This window comes from Pan troglodytes, chromosome 1 (genome assembly GCF_028858775.2).
Source record: "Pan troglodytes isolate AG18354 chromosome 1, NHGRI_mPanTro3-v2.0_pri, whole genome shotgun sequence".
Classification (NCBI taxonomy): domain Eukaryota; kingdom Metazoa; phylum Chordata; class Mammalia; order Primates; family Hominidae; genus Pan; species Pan troglodytes.
In genome coordinates this window covers 133,471,883-133,487,382 of record NC_072398.2, presented here as the reverse complement: position 1 = coordinate 133,487,382, position 15,500 = coordinate 133,471,883, and the positions used below count along the sequence as shown (strand labels likewise).

Below are 15,500 nucleotides of genomic sequence, written 5' to 3'. Positions count from 1 at the left end.
TGAATCATTCATTCACCTACTCATTAAAAGTGAATAGTGCCAGGCACAGTGTTTACAAAGTGCCAGCTAAGTGTAAGCTGCAATGATTTGATGGTGAATTTTACCAAATTCTCACTGTTAATAAGTTCTTTTTCTGATCAGGGAAGGATACACAAAAGATAATTACATTTAGAATGTGGTACGCACAATGAGAGAAGTATATCCATTATATCTTTAATGTGTATATATATATAAAATAGCAATTATATTTTATACATTATAGAGATTAATTTGTAAAATAAATAATTGTTGAAGATGAATCTTCTGGATCATCAATTGAAAAATCTTCCAAAGTGCAGCCTTTTCATTATTTGATGACTTAAGAACTTGATTATGCAATTAATTTTCATATATCAATCAGCAAGACATCATGCTCAATGCTATAGAAAATGCAAGGTATCCGCGGTGGCTCACGCCTGTAATTCCAGCACTTTGGGAGGCCGAAGCCAGCGGATCACGAGGTCAGGAGATCAAGACCATCCTGGCTAACACGGTGAAACCCCATCTCTACTAAAAATACAAAAAAATTAGCCGGGCGTAGTGGCGGGCACCTGTAGTCCCAGCTACTCGGGAGGCTGAGGTAGGAGAATAGTGTGAACCCGGGAGGTGGAGCTTGCAGTGAGCCAAGATCATGCCACTGCACTCCAGCCTGGGCGACAGAGCCAGACTCCGTCTCAAAAAAAAAAAACAAACAAACAAACAAACAAAAAAAGAAAATGCAAGGTATCAAACAACATAAAATCAAAGCTGTACACTAAAGGAGCTTCCCTCTAGTTAGGAATACAAGATGATGTTTAAGAATGAATTCAGGCATAGGGCAGGGATAAAAATCTCTTAAGCCAACTTGTGAACTCCAGCCACATTACCTCAAGGTAACAAGAATGTGCCAGAATGCTCTGGGCACCAAGAAGGTTTTCCCTTCAAAGTCTAAGTAGAAAGATTCTTAACAACTATGGACTGTATGTGGACACAAACAGACACACAGACTTGATAGACATGGGGCTGCATGAGAGAGAGATTAAATATGGACTAAAACTGGGCACTGATGCAGATCCTCAAAAGGTTGAAGAGGAAAGCAAAAGCAATGGACTATGAACAAAGAATTCCAGCCAAATAAACCAACTACAACAAGATGAGAATCTTAAATACATCCAGACACACTGTGAAGCCAAGAACCTTCCAATGAGTCAGGCCTACTCTTGGATTTTTATGGGATGTAAGTAGAAGCACATGGAATAAAAGGAAAAAAAATGGTGTGAGTGCAAGTCAGTGGTTCTGACTTAAGAAAAAAACTCTGAAACAGCATGTTATAAAAAGCAGGGACAACTTTTCTGTTGGTCAGAAAAAAATAAAGGAAGGAACACCTAACCTAGCAGGAAGACACCTGAGAAAGGAGGAAGGGGCAGCCACCACCCTTGGCAGTATAACTTTGAATGCAGATGCAGGCACCAGAGAAAATGGAAGCCAGGCTGCTGGGGTTCAGCAACTCTGCTTAAAACCCCATGCTGCTCTGGAACCATTGTCACCAACACTTAGCACAGTGTTAAACGAATAAGTGTGAGAGAATCCATTTCCCAGCATCTCCTGAAGCAAATCAGAGAAATATGAAATACTGAGAAATGTTAGATTTGGTTACAGTCAAGTAGGTAGGGGGTAGGTGGAAATTACTGATTGTGAAAAATGTGACGTTTTTATATTCACTAATGGATGAAGTCAGCAAATAGACGAAACACATACACACATACATAAGCCGAAAAACATGACAAATGTAAAATACTAAATGTGAACAAGTGTTTCAAAGGAGGGAAGGCTTATTGTGGGATGAGATAAGTGGGTAGGGGAAATGTCTTAGGACTTTAAAATATCATCAGTGTATGATGGCTTCCACATTTTTCTTCTTAAATTCCAGACTTTTATGTTCACTTGGGTGTCTAACGGGTAACTCATATTTATCATGCCTAACAGTAAGCTTTGGTTCTTGCATCCCAACACTGGTCCTCAGACAACCCCATTTTATGAGGTGCTCAGGACCTAAACTCCATCATCACACACTATTCCCTTTCCAGCCCCACACCAAGCCCAGATGCAGGCAGTAAAGTAAAAGGGTGTGTTCTTTTTAGACAATTTAAAAACCATTATAAAACTTACTAAAATGAGCCTGTTTTGTCTCATTTTCATGAGCTAGCAATTCTAAATAATATCACTAATATCCTAAACAATGTCCTCTGCCAAAATAAAAAAATTCTCTGGTGAGTCTAAATTCCAAACAATAGCCATAGTTGCTATTGAGTTTTAGTAATATATATGTAAGCTTTCAATGATCCCATTTTTATTACCAACTCTTTAATAAACATTGTGTTCTACAGGAAAGTTAACTTGCAGAACTACAGTTAAATAGAGGCCATCAGCAACTGCTGATTCAGCTACAGGCATTCCTCATTCCAATTCCCCGTAGGCGACATATGCCTCCACTCTTGTGATACTACAGATTCCAATATGTGAAAAGTTGATTTGGAATAGATAAAATGATGGCACATGAAGCAATATTAATTACTTCAATTCTGTCATTTTGTATGATCACATGGAATTTTTGTGTTTAAAATTGAAAATAGCTACATCCTTCACATTAAAATAATGTTTTAATCATTTTTTGTTTTACATGAATAAATTAAAAAATAATTATTACTGGTTATTGTGTGATTCTTATTCAATCTTATTGTATAGACCAGAGGATAGCATGTTAAAAAAATCTCTTCTGAGTATCTAGTATGCTAGGTATACCACTAATCCATCATTTTTTAAAAACTTCCTCCTTGCATTTATCCTCACTTAACATATTCTATATTTGGTTTATTGTTCGTTTATTGTCTGTCTCCCCACAACTAAAATATAGGCCCCATGAGAAGGCACTTTGCCTTGTTTACTTTTATGCTCTAAATAGAGCCAGAAATAATGACCAGCACATAGTCAAGTGATCGATATATATATACTGAAGGAAGGAAGGGAGGGAAGGAGAAAGGGGAAAATACAGGTAGGTATCAGGTCGTGGAAGGGTTTTTATGCCAGGACAGATCCTTTATCTCTGAGGTTAGGAGGAGTTGTTGAAAGATTTCAAGTGGAAGAGTGATAGAATCAGATTTGAAACTAAAGGAGGAATGAATTTGAAAAAACAAATCAGGAAGCCAAGATAACTGCTTGGAGGCTACTGCAGTGGTAAAGAAAGTGAGAGGTGGCCAGGCGCAGTGGCTCACGCCTGTAATCCCAGCCCTTTGGGAGGCCAAGGTGAGTAGATCGCTTGAGGTCAGGAGTTCAAAACCAGCCTGGCCAACATGATGAAACCCCATCTTTATTAAAAATACAAAAATTAGCCAGGCGTGGTGGTGCATGCCTGTAGTCCCAGCTACTTGGGAGGCGGAGGCAGGAGAATCACTTGAATCCCGGAGGTGGAGGTTGCAGTGAGCCGAGATCTCACCACTGCACTCCAGCCTTGGTGACAGAGCCAGACTCTTTCAAAAAAAAAAAAAAAAAGAAAAAAGAAAAAAGAAAAAAAAGGAAACTGAGAGGTAAAGGATATCAGAGGACTTTTTTTTAGAGTTTTCATAAAGTGGAATTGCCAGGATATTAAAGAGTAGCCCAGATAATCCCCATTTTGGTGATGCCATCCTCTGAGATGGCAAACTCAGGAAGAGAAGCAACATTGATCATTGATATGAAGTTTATACAGAGATGTCTAGGATTTTAATGTATAAATCTGTTGCTTAGAATAGAGAAAGAGGTCAGGGCAGATATGGATTTTTAAGAAATTTGCATGTAGGTGGTAATTGAAACCATGAGAGTAAATGAGATTATTCTGAAGACTGCATGGTGAGAAAGGAGATAAAAGGACAGAAGACAGAATTTAATAGGAATGATTATTTTCCAAGTTTGTTGTGCTTAGGAAAACAAACTTTTCTTCTATCTGTGCTCCTGTAACAATCTAAGGCTTTGAAAAAAAATTTCTTGTAATCATAAGTCCTTTAGTATAGTCAGTGGAATGTCAGACAACATGAAAAAAATCTTTCTTCTATTTTCATGTTTCTTTCATGTGATGAAATATATCTATAACAACTTTCCATTCTTTTTAAAGCACAATTCTCATACTCTGACAGAGGTATGCTTCAGTTTATTACTATAGAGATAATAGACTTAAATTTGTAATACATCACACATTCTCAAAATATTTCCTATTGCTATAACTAGTTCATCTAGACCCCATTTCTCTTTATTGTCAATCAACAAGAAAAACAATAGGCCTAATGAAAACAATATAAAATTTGAAAGAGGTAAAGCAAAGGGCAGCATTGGCCTCACTATCCTAACAATAACATCATAATCCTTATATATTAATTTATAAGAGAAAAATCAGAACATATATATGTGCAAACATTCTTGAAAATCTATTAGCACTATTTTGTTTATCTTTGTTATAATATCAAGCCCTTTTAACCCTGTTAAACTCGTGTCCTAAAAACAGAAGCCACTGTTAGAGGAAAGCAAAACTACTGATTATTTTATAAATTTGTTGCAACATTAAAAATAATTGATGTGTTCAATGCAATGGAGATTAAATCCTAGATATTTTTCACTGACTCCAGTGATTTCTTAAAAAGTGGTTGTGATACTAATTCACCAGAGATAAAAGAATCTGTTTGGATGCAAAGGAGAAGGAAAGATAAAACTTGACATTACCTCTTTAAGCAATTGATTTCAAATACAAAGCTAATTTAATCTTTTTTTAGCCACTTTCAAGATACAAGAGAATGAGAGGCAGCCGTAAGTAGAAAATAAAGTAACAGGAAAGTTTTGTGACTATAATTCCGGCCAAATTCCAGCATCAGTTTTTATAATCCTGTAACAGTGACACAGAATGCCTCTACCATGGGACAGTACAAATGGGATTGATTAAACATTTCATATTGTCTCTACATACTGAAAAGATTCAAAGGCAAAAGAAAGAATTTAACAACTTTAAAAGAAAAACCACTATGTTTGGTCTGGATCCAGAGAACTCTGTCTCACTAAAAAAATGTTCAGCAAATAAATTTAAAAAAACAAGTTTAGTACTAATTTATATGAATTACAAATGCCTATCCTGCATTTGAGTTAAAAAAGAGATAGGCTAACAACAGTAATCTACCAAAATTGGCAATACATAGTAAGTTACAAACAGGGTTGGTTCCATTTTAGGCTTTTTGTGAAAATGCAATCAAGTGGCAAACAGATTTTTCCTAGTTTACCAGGGTACCCAATTAAGTTCATATTTTAAAAATTAACTCAGATATTCACTGATGTCTATAACTGAAAACAACATACAATGCTTATACATATATTGTTAATAGATTATGTTTTTTCTAATTAATAAAGCTGTGGTAAATGCCATTAAAATGATATTCTAAATCTTTCCAGAGAAATAGTATATAGGACATTTTACTTTCCAGAAAAATAAATTCATAAAATACATGTAATCTCTTGGAATTCATAGTAGTGGAACATCAGTACAGAAGAATAATTATTTCTTAACAATCAGGTTATTTATGTTTCATACCCACACTAAAGGGTCTTCCTAAAATGTGATATTTTTGCTTGATGATTCAGTCAAATAAGATTATGTTAATGATAGCTTATACATCAATATTTATGTTAATAAATATATCAATATATTTATGTCAATGATACAAATAATTGATAATTGATAATTTTATATTATCTTGGGCTTAGCATATTGTTGTTTGAGTAATATTGAAATTTATACATTTATTAACATATATTCACAGGTGCCAAAAAACATAAGAAACTTCACAAATTTTAGTAACAAATTTGATTAAATTTATCCTCTGTGATTATTGGGTATGATTAATTTATTTGTTACACATAGGGCAGTAGCCACAACAAATTTAAATGTTAAGCATAGAAACAGATATTCCATATGGATACATTTTGTAATCCATGATTTTTTTGATAATATACATAGAGAAAATAAAAATCAATTGAGTAATATTATTCAGTTACCATCCAAATTCTTTATTTTGTATAAAATGTTTTAAGCAATATCTATTCCCTAATCGTAATAAATTTTATTTCTTTATGATAATGAAATATGTGTCCAGTATAGAGTTCTGTTTATTTTGAATACATATTCCCATTTCCATGTATAAATTTTCATGGGAATAATATGATCATGTGATTTTAAAAATGTATATTTAAATACATTTCTAGTACATGCTGACAAAATTTTAATCAAAAGTAAGACTTAAGAAATTTTAAACTGAAAATATGTAAGACAACATATCTATGTAGACAGCACAATGAATAGTCCAATATTCCATGGATCTAGGTTTTCCACATCACTAATATCCATGATTTTCAGTTATATCTCCATTAAAAGAAATATTCACAGGGCTAAAACCATTTTTCATATGATTGGTTCTTATAATCAAAAAATAATTTGCAGAGATTTCTCTTAAATTCACAGAACTAGAGAGAAAATTTCTTAAATAAATATTGCTTCAAGCCAACTGCAAATTTTAAAGTGAATAATGTAATCAAAATTTGAACATTTGGAAAAAGAACATTTAAAATACCATCTGTGAGCCTGAAGTTTCTATATGATTATGAACCAACAATATTCATAATTGTTTTGCTCCATCATTTCTGACACTATAAACATGAAATAAATGTAGGCATTACCTTAAACCACCAACATATTCTTGTTTTTCAAATATAGTGATGTCAGAGTATCCCAATCGAGCCAAAAAGGAAGCACAACTTATACTTGCAGGCCCAGCACCAAAAAGAGCAATCTTTGCAGAATAGGCTTCAGACATTTTTTCTGGGGGAGGCAGGGAAGGATTTCTGATCTGTGGGATACTCATTGCTTTGAATACCTACGGAGAAATCAATTGTCATGGTTAAAATTTTGAAACTACCCTAAAACTTAAAGTATAATAAAAAAAAAATTTTGAAACTAGCTTACATCCTCAAACATATTTCTAATGTTTCAAACGAATTCTTGTTTTAAATAGCAATGAGCAGTACATTTTCAGTATTAATATGGTATACTTACAACTTTTATTGTGTCAAGTAGATGAGGAGTTATGGCTTTCAATTTTTCCTTTCTAGAGTCATGCCTCCTCTAAGAAACAGTCATGGGGCACATTCCCTACTCCCACCTAGAGGGTACATTAAGTGCCTCTCCTCTAAGCTCCTACAGCATAATCTGTATGTCTCTAACATAACCATCTGTGGCATGTGTTATGATGTCAGTCAGTAGAATGTTAGTTCCCTGAATCAGAAAACATGTCACATGTAAACACATTACCCTTGCATTATAGGAGTTAGCATTGCGATGGCACACGGTAGACATTTAATAAAAAATTTCTTGAATTCTGCTTTTGATTATGATAGATTAACTTTGGGAGAATAATGATTTAAAAAAATAGTTGAAACATTCAAGAACTACTGATGCAGGCATCTTGGAAGGGCTAACATCTCAGAGAGAAAGTAAGAACAAAGTTAAGTGACCAGAAGTCACTTTTCCCCTGAGGGATTTGCGACTTCTTACCAAAGGGAGGAAGGCTAAGCATCTTGAAGAGAACCACAGCTCAGAAAAGAGATGTTGGCAGTCTTTTGAAACCAGAGAGACACAGAGTTTTGGAAATGTAGGAGGCCATTAACCTGGAGCAAAATAAAGTACAGAAAAGTGAGATTAATTCTTAAAGTGCATATGACAAAAACCTAAAGATCTAAACAGAAAACCCTATGGTCCAGGAAAAACAAAAACTGGAGTGACTAAATAAGAAAGAGCCCTAGTAAACACCTCAGTGTACAGCTGAAGCTTCTGGAGGGCTACACTCTACAAGTAGGGCAAATGAGGGGTAAATAGCCAACCTAGCCTTGAGTCAACTCAGTCCTGGATTTAAATGACAGTGATCAGTCCTCACTGTTATCTATGTACCAAACGATAGAATGCACTTTCTGTGAATAATAAGTCAACCACAGTTTCTACAAATTTTTTTATAAAATGCCTGGGTTTTAATTTTTAAAAGTCCAAGCCTGCAAGAAAAATAAACCTAAAAAAATTGAAAGAGATACATACATAATCTAGTAAGTGTGGTTATCAAAAATAAATTTTAGAATAACTATGATTGATATGTTCAAAAATATGTAAGAAGAATGTAAACTTCATTAAAAGCTGGAATTTGTTAAAAATAAAAAATTAAATTTACTAAGTACATTTAGTAAAACATATTTAGCAAAAAAAATAACTAGCTAATGTGGAAGGAGGGAGTGGGATTTTAAAAATACATTATTAAAATGTATTAATTAAAATTATTATAAATAGGTGGTAAGGGTAGGAAACAAAGAAACAAATGGTAAGATGGTAAATATAAATGTAAACATGAGAAATTATATTAAATGTAAATGGACTAAAATTCCAATTAAAAGACAAAAGTTATGGAAGATAAATGCCTTAAATATAAGAGCACAGATAGATAAGTGTAAAGTTAAAGACTAGAAGAAGTTATACAATGCAAACACTAACCAAAAGAAAGCTGGTACATATATATATATTATATATCTATATGAAATATAGATATACCAATATTAGAAATATTACACTTTAAGGCAAGATGCATTACTAAACTTAAAGAACATTTCATAGCAAGGAAACGGTCAATCTTTCAACAAGATTTTAAAGTACAATTTTAAATATATGAAGCAAAATTGATAGAACTAAAAGTAAAAGAAATAAATCACAATAATCTCATTATTCTACTCTCATGACTACCAATGACTACCAATAGAAGTGGCCAATGAATAAATCCATATTATAGGTAAGTTATTTATGCTATCCAATGGATTGGCTCACACAGTTGTTTGCATTTAATAGGTCAAAGTAGTAACTTTCTCTCCTGGAAACCCAGACAGAGATCAATAGATATAAATGTAAGTTTTCTTAAGAATGAGGAATAAAGGTGACAGGACTTTACATTTTCTTAACCTCATCCCACATATACCACAAACTACTGTAAATAAAGTCAAAACACATAAGGAACATCCAAACAATCTTATTTTAAAAAATTGAAGAGGGTATTATCAACAAGTATTATAGGGTCAATTTCTCAGCATGAGATGAAAGGTCCTCATAAATGGTCTCATAATATTTTGTCATTTTCATTCTAATACTTTGTCACTTTTACTGGTTTACTTATCTGTTTCCTCTCTTAGACCATAAAATATTTAAGGGAAGACAACATCTTTGAATTCATCTTTTAATATTCAGTGTTTTTATATATAAGGGGGAATATATGTTAACTAATGAGTTTAAATTGGTAATAAAATAATTTCTTATTCCCAGCTACAATTTGTATAATTTACAAATTATTAATATGTGTTCCTGCTCTTCCCTGTGCTATCCAAACAGTACAGATTTTCTTAAATATTGTTTTTGAATCAACATATACTGTTATCTTTTATTCCTTTCTAAGCAATGTGAACAGAGAACTAAATTCTGATAAATAATTTTATATGATCATTAATTAAAATGTAGTTAAAATATATTTTATATTTCCCCAAAGAAAGGTTTCACATACTTTTCATAAATATATATTTATTAGATCATTAATTAAAATATAGTTAAAATATATTTTTTATATTTCCCCAAAGAAAGATTTCACATACTTTTCATAAAGAGATACTTAAAACATATGTTTAACGTGATCAAGGATCTCTGATCAGGGAACAGAGATAAAGCTAATTTTATTTAGGGATTAAATAAATGCTAATTTCTTTCATATTTAGTTGAATAATTTTAGCTTTGTGAACTAATAATTAAATATTTAACTTTGCCATGTTAAAATCTGTTAACATTTACAAATAACATTGTGTTTTAACAAATCTTAAATGAAGACATTTATGATGTATTTAAAAGTATCATTTATTGCTGACATCTTTTCCAATGGAAGCAGATTTAAATGTACTAAGGCTACAGCATTCATTATAATATGAAGTTACAGTGTCATAACCAAATGGAATATAATTTGTGCTCAGCATTCACTCATAAGCAAGAAATAGGTAAGTTCTGAAATGCCTAGCATATCTGAACAAATTCTAGCTAATGGCATGCAAATAATAAAGTAGCAATTACCAAATAATACACAATATGTATGTATTTTCACCTAAAATATTTTAATATTTTTGAATAAAAATTTAAGCCTTCTTTTAAAAATATTATCAGATGCAAACATTGAATTATTTTTAAAAATGTTTACAGAATCCCTATTAAGTACCCAACACAGAGTTAAAGACTCTTAAAGTGTTTGAAGAAATGAAAGCAAGCACACTCCTCAGTACACATAGCATATGTGCACATACTAGAATGTAAATTGTTAGCCCGGTTTGCTCAACCTCGCGCACTGCAGCTTAAGAGTTGTTCAATACATACTCATTACATTGCTTGGCTCAATACACTAATCTATCAATTGGTATCCCTTTGCCTGCTCTGTTCTGGGATTTTTTCTTTACAACTTTTTATTGCACTAGGTTTTCCCCCTGAGTTTAACAGGAGTTTGGATTAACCTTGATGCAATTTTTAAGGAAGTAAATAATTGAACCACATTGTTGTGAATTTCAGCACAACAGATGGTATATTTTTAGAAGTATGGCATTGAAACGAGACTCTTGGGGTTGAGTCTTAACTTCCATCATTCTCATGATGTATAGAATTGAACAAGTCCTTTAACATTTCTATGCCTCAGTCTCCTTAATAAGGTGGGATTAATAAAATATATTTCATAGAGATGCTTTGAGGATTTAATGAGCTAATTATATGTGGAAAGTGCTTTAGGAAACTGCCTGCCCATATAGCAAATGTTATTTACTTCTCATTTCACCTAGTGTTCAAATTCCATGAGACAGAATGTATCTAAACTCATAGTGTCCAAGACGGAATCCACTAGCCACATTTGATTAAGTTCAAATTAAAATTAAAATTAAATAAAATTAAAAATGCAAAGACCTCAGTAGCACTAATCATATTTCAAGTCCTCAATAACTACACGTGGCTAGTGGATAATACATCGAACACATCCATCACTGCAAAAATTAAAATTTCAAACATGTAATGCAATAGATATAAATAATCTCATGAGCATAGTTAATGGGAAATAAATAATTTAGAGGCAGTGAGTTTTTAGTATTTGTTATAGTTATTTTTAATATGATTTTTATGACTACATGTTCATATACTTTAATTTTTCAAAATTACTGTGTTTCACAACCTGTTTACAAAATTCCTAAAAATTTAATCAGCACTAGAGCTGGTCCTAGCTGGCTTCAGCACACTATTGCACCTCGGCAATACATGAGGGCTCATTCAATGTTTTTTTAGCCACTAATATTCTTCTACCATCAACCCTAAATTCTGAAATACATAAGTTACACTTTCCAACTTAATAGAGATCTGAAGGCATAAGTGGCCCTCTATCCCTTTAAAACATCAGCAACTAACTCTTTTTTAACTGAAATACAAATAATGGATTATTTCATATATACACAATATACTTCCATGAATGTAGCCTGATTATGACAAAATGAGGGCAAATGGATAAAAAGCCAAATAAATAGCTCCAAAAATATTTTGTGGGTGAATGGGGGGTAGTGATTTGTATTTAAGTATATTATGAAACTATGAAAATTGAAATCAATTATAAATCTAGAGTTGGCATTATATGAAAAATGTAAATTAAAATAACTAATAATGTAACACTTTAAACTGCCAATGAATAGATTGTGTAAGTTAAAAAAGGAGGGTTAACTTAATTTTGCTAAATTTAAAAATAAAAGTTTACAAAAGTTAGTTAAAACAAATTACACAATTTAAAATGTCCATAAATACGAAGAATATTTTTCAAAAATATTTTTCATTCCTTTTATTAAACTACATCAGTCTTCAGAGAAGTGTAACATAAAATTACAAACAAATTATACATAAAAGATATTATTAGGTCCAGTTACTTACAGTATCAAATTCCTAAGAGATTTTTCTTAGAATACAGTTCCCTATTGTTTCATAGTGTAACAAAAATATTATAAAATAATTTGGCTCTTTCGGTGAGAAAGACCCCTCTTTTTTTCGTTAAAGCAAATGTCAGTTGTCCATCAACTGACTAATATTCTATGATTTAATTTTTAAGTTGAAGGGTCAACTGCCGAAACAATGTAGTAAATGAAATAAACTTGTTAATATCAGAAGAGAGTGACTGAAGTATTTAAAGATGAATGAAAAGTATACCTAATATGTATTTCCCCACAATAATAAGGTGGCCAATATTTATTGAAATATATCCTATGTGCCAGGCTTTATGTTAAATCTCTATCATTTAGTCTTCAACCCTCCTTTATGGAGGTACAATTATCAGATCCATTTCCTAGGTAAGAAACCTGTGGTCGGGTTCACATACAAAAGATTTTATCTTAAGGCTACTTAACTCCAAAGCCTGAACTCTTTTTTTTATTATTATACTTTAAGTTTTAAGGTACATGTGCACAAGGTGCAGGTTTGTTACATATGTATACATGTGCCATGTTGGTGTGCTGTACCCATTAACTCGTCATTTAGCATTAGGTATATCTCCTAATGCTATCCCTCCCCCCTCCCCCCACCCCACAACAGTCCCCGGTGTGTGGTGTTCCCCTTCCTGTGTCCATGTGTTCTCATTGTTCAATTCCCACCTATGAGTGAGAACATGCAGTGTTTGGTTTTTTTGTCCTTGCGATAGTTTGCTGAAAATGATGGTTTTCAGCTTCATCCATGTCCCTACAAAGGACATGAACTCATCATTTTTTATGGCTGCATAGTATTCCATGGTGTATATGTGCCACATTTTCTTAATCCAGTCTATCATTGTTGGACATTTGGGTTGGTTCCAAGTCTTTGCTATTGTTAATAGTGCCACAATAAACATATGTGTGCATGTGTCTTTATAGCAGCATGACTTATAATCCTTTGGGTATATACCCAGTAATGGGATGGCTGGGTCAAATGGTATTTCTAGTTCTAGATCCCTGAGGAATCACCACACCGACTTCCACAATGGTTGAACTACTTTACAGTCCCACCAACAGTGTAAAAGTGTTCCTATTTGTCGACATCCTCTCCAGCACCTGTTGTTTCCTAACTTTTTAATGATCGCCATTCTAACTGGTGTGAGATGGTATCTCATTGTGGTTTTGATTTGCATTTCTCTGATGGCCAGTGATGATGAGCATTTTTTCATGTGTTTTTTGGCCGCATAAATGTCTTCTTTTGAGAAGTGTCTGTTCATATGCTTCGCCCACTTTTTGATGGGGTTTTTTTCTTGTAAATTTGTTTGAGAAAAAACTCTGTTATTATCACATTTTCACAGTAATCATTAAAAAATTCACTATATATCTCTAATTTTTCAATAAGAAATGTATAACTGAAAAAATTATATGAATTTGTCATTCCTAACCCACTTAGAATATGTTATATTTTAATATATTAAATTCATACATTCTGATAAAATAGATTTCGATATATTCTAGCCAATCTACTAACAAAAATAGCTGGTTATTATAATTAATAAATTAACTTTACAAACCAAGAATTGTTCATGAAGCATTTAAAAAACACTGAACTACATCATCTGGTTTCCCACCATGCTATCCTGCCACCCGAGAACTAAGGTAGTTGGTGCATTAAGAGAACTGCCTCCCTATTATCAACATCCTCTCCATAGTGGTACATTTGAGTACATTTATTACAACTGGTGAACCTTCAATGGGTTTGCACAAATTTATTATGAAAATAGCATCATAGGACTACAGCATCATACACAATAGTTTCTTTCACTGTCCTAAAAATCTTCTTAATCTCCATATGCATTCCTCTCTCACCTTCTCCCCAGTAATCACTGGTCTTTTTAGTGTCTCCATAGTTTTGCCTTTTCTAGAATGCCATACAGTTGAAATCATACAATATACAGCCTTTTCAGATTGGCTTCTTTCATTTAGTAACAAACATTTAAGTTTTCTCTATGTCTCTCCATGGCTTGATAGCTCCTCTCTTTTTAATCCTGAATAATATTGCAATATCTGTATGTACCATAGTTTATTTGTGCATCCACTTACTGTAGGATATCTCAAAAATTTTGGTGATTATGAATAAAGCTGCTATAAATATCCATGTGCAGGTTTGCATGTTAACGTAAGTTTTCAACTCTTTGGGGTAAATTGCCAGATCATATGAAAAGAGTATGTTTAATTTTGCAAGATACTGTCAAACTGTCTTCCAAATTGGCTGTACCATTTTGCATTTCCACCAGAAAAGAATAAAGTTCCTATTTCTCCTCATCCTGTCAGCATTTGGTGATATCAGTGTTCTGCATTTTGGCTGTTTGGTCTCCTCTGAATGTTTGTGTCTACACCCCCACTGCATTCAATTCATATGTTGAAAACTAACCACAAATGTTAGAAAGGTGGGGTTTTTAAAAAGTCATTAGGTCATGACTTAGGAGGTGATTAGGTCATGAGGAGCCCTCCTCAATTAGATTAGTTCCCTTAAAAACAACCCCAGGAGAAACACCTTGCCCCTGTCACATGTAAAACAGGCACAGTAAAAAGCCTTTACCTATGACCAGAAAGCAGCTTATGAGCATATTTTTTTTATTAAAGTTTTAGGGTACATGTGCACATTGTGCACGTTAGTTACATATGTATACATGTGCCATGCTGGTGCGCTGCACCCACTAACTCGTCATCTAGCATTAGGTGTATCTCCCAATGCTATCCCTCCCCCCTCCCCCCACCCCACCACAGTCCCCAGAGTGTGATATTCCCCTTCCTGTGTCCATGTGATCTCATTGTTCAATTCCCACCTATGAGTGAGAATATGCGGTGTTTGGTTTTTTGTTCTTGCGATAGTTTACTGAGAATGATGATTTCCAATTTCATCCATGGGAATTCCCAGCATCCAGAACCAAGAGAAATAATTTTTGTTGTTTATAAGCTATCCAGTTTATGGTATTTTGTTGTAGCAAACTGAGCAGACTAAGCATTCTAATAGTATAGTGGTATCCCGTTGTTGTTTCATGTTGCATTTCCCTGATGATACATATGAGGCATCTATTCAGATGCTTATTTTCCATCTGTATATCTTTCTTGGTGAGATATCTGCTAAGGTCTTTGTATCATTTTTTAAATGGGTTGTTTTCATATTGTTGGGTTGTAAGAGACTTTTGGACATTTTGCATAACAGTTCTTTATCACGTATGTCTTTTGCAAATATTTTCTCCCAGCCTGTGGCTTGTCTTTTCATTTTCTTTCAAGACAGTTTCCTGCAGAGTAGAAGTTTTAATTTTGTTTCTGTGTTTGTTTTGAGATGAGAGTCTCACTATGCTTCC

The 15,500-nt window shown here is 33.2% G+C and overlaps 1 protein-coding gene across 11 annotated transcripts in view; it reads right to left on the bottom strand.

Annotated features, from left to right (window-relative positions):
• The window catches only part of DPYD (dihydropyrimidine dehydrogenase), an 841,255-nt gene that overhangs the window by 612,451 nt on the left and 213,304 nt on the right, over positions 1–15,500 (bottom strand). For 9 of the 11 annotated variants that reach the window (XR_001707891.3, XM_513583.8, XM_009425982.5 and 6 more), the window contains one exon: positions 6,766–6,962. Coding sequence is in view for 9 of the 11 variants with exons in the window: in XM_513583.8 (XP_513583.3) it covers positions 6,766–6,962 (197 nt within the window). In the remaining 2 variants the exon portion in view is untranslated. Of the gene's footprint in view, positions 1–6,765; positions 6,963–7,639; positions 7,753–15,500 lie in introns of those variants that run through there. The other 2 variants (XM_063799243.1, XR_001707895.3) reach the window with 2 other exon arrangements.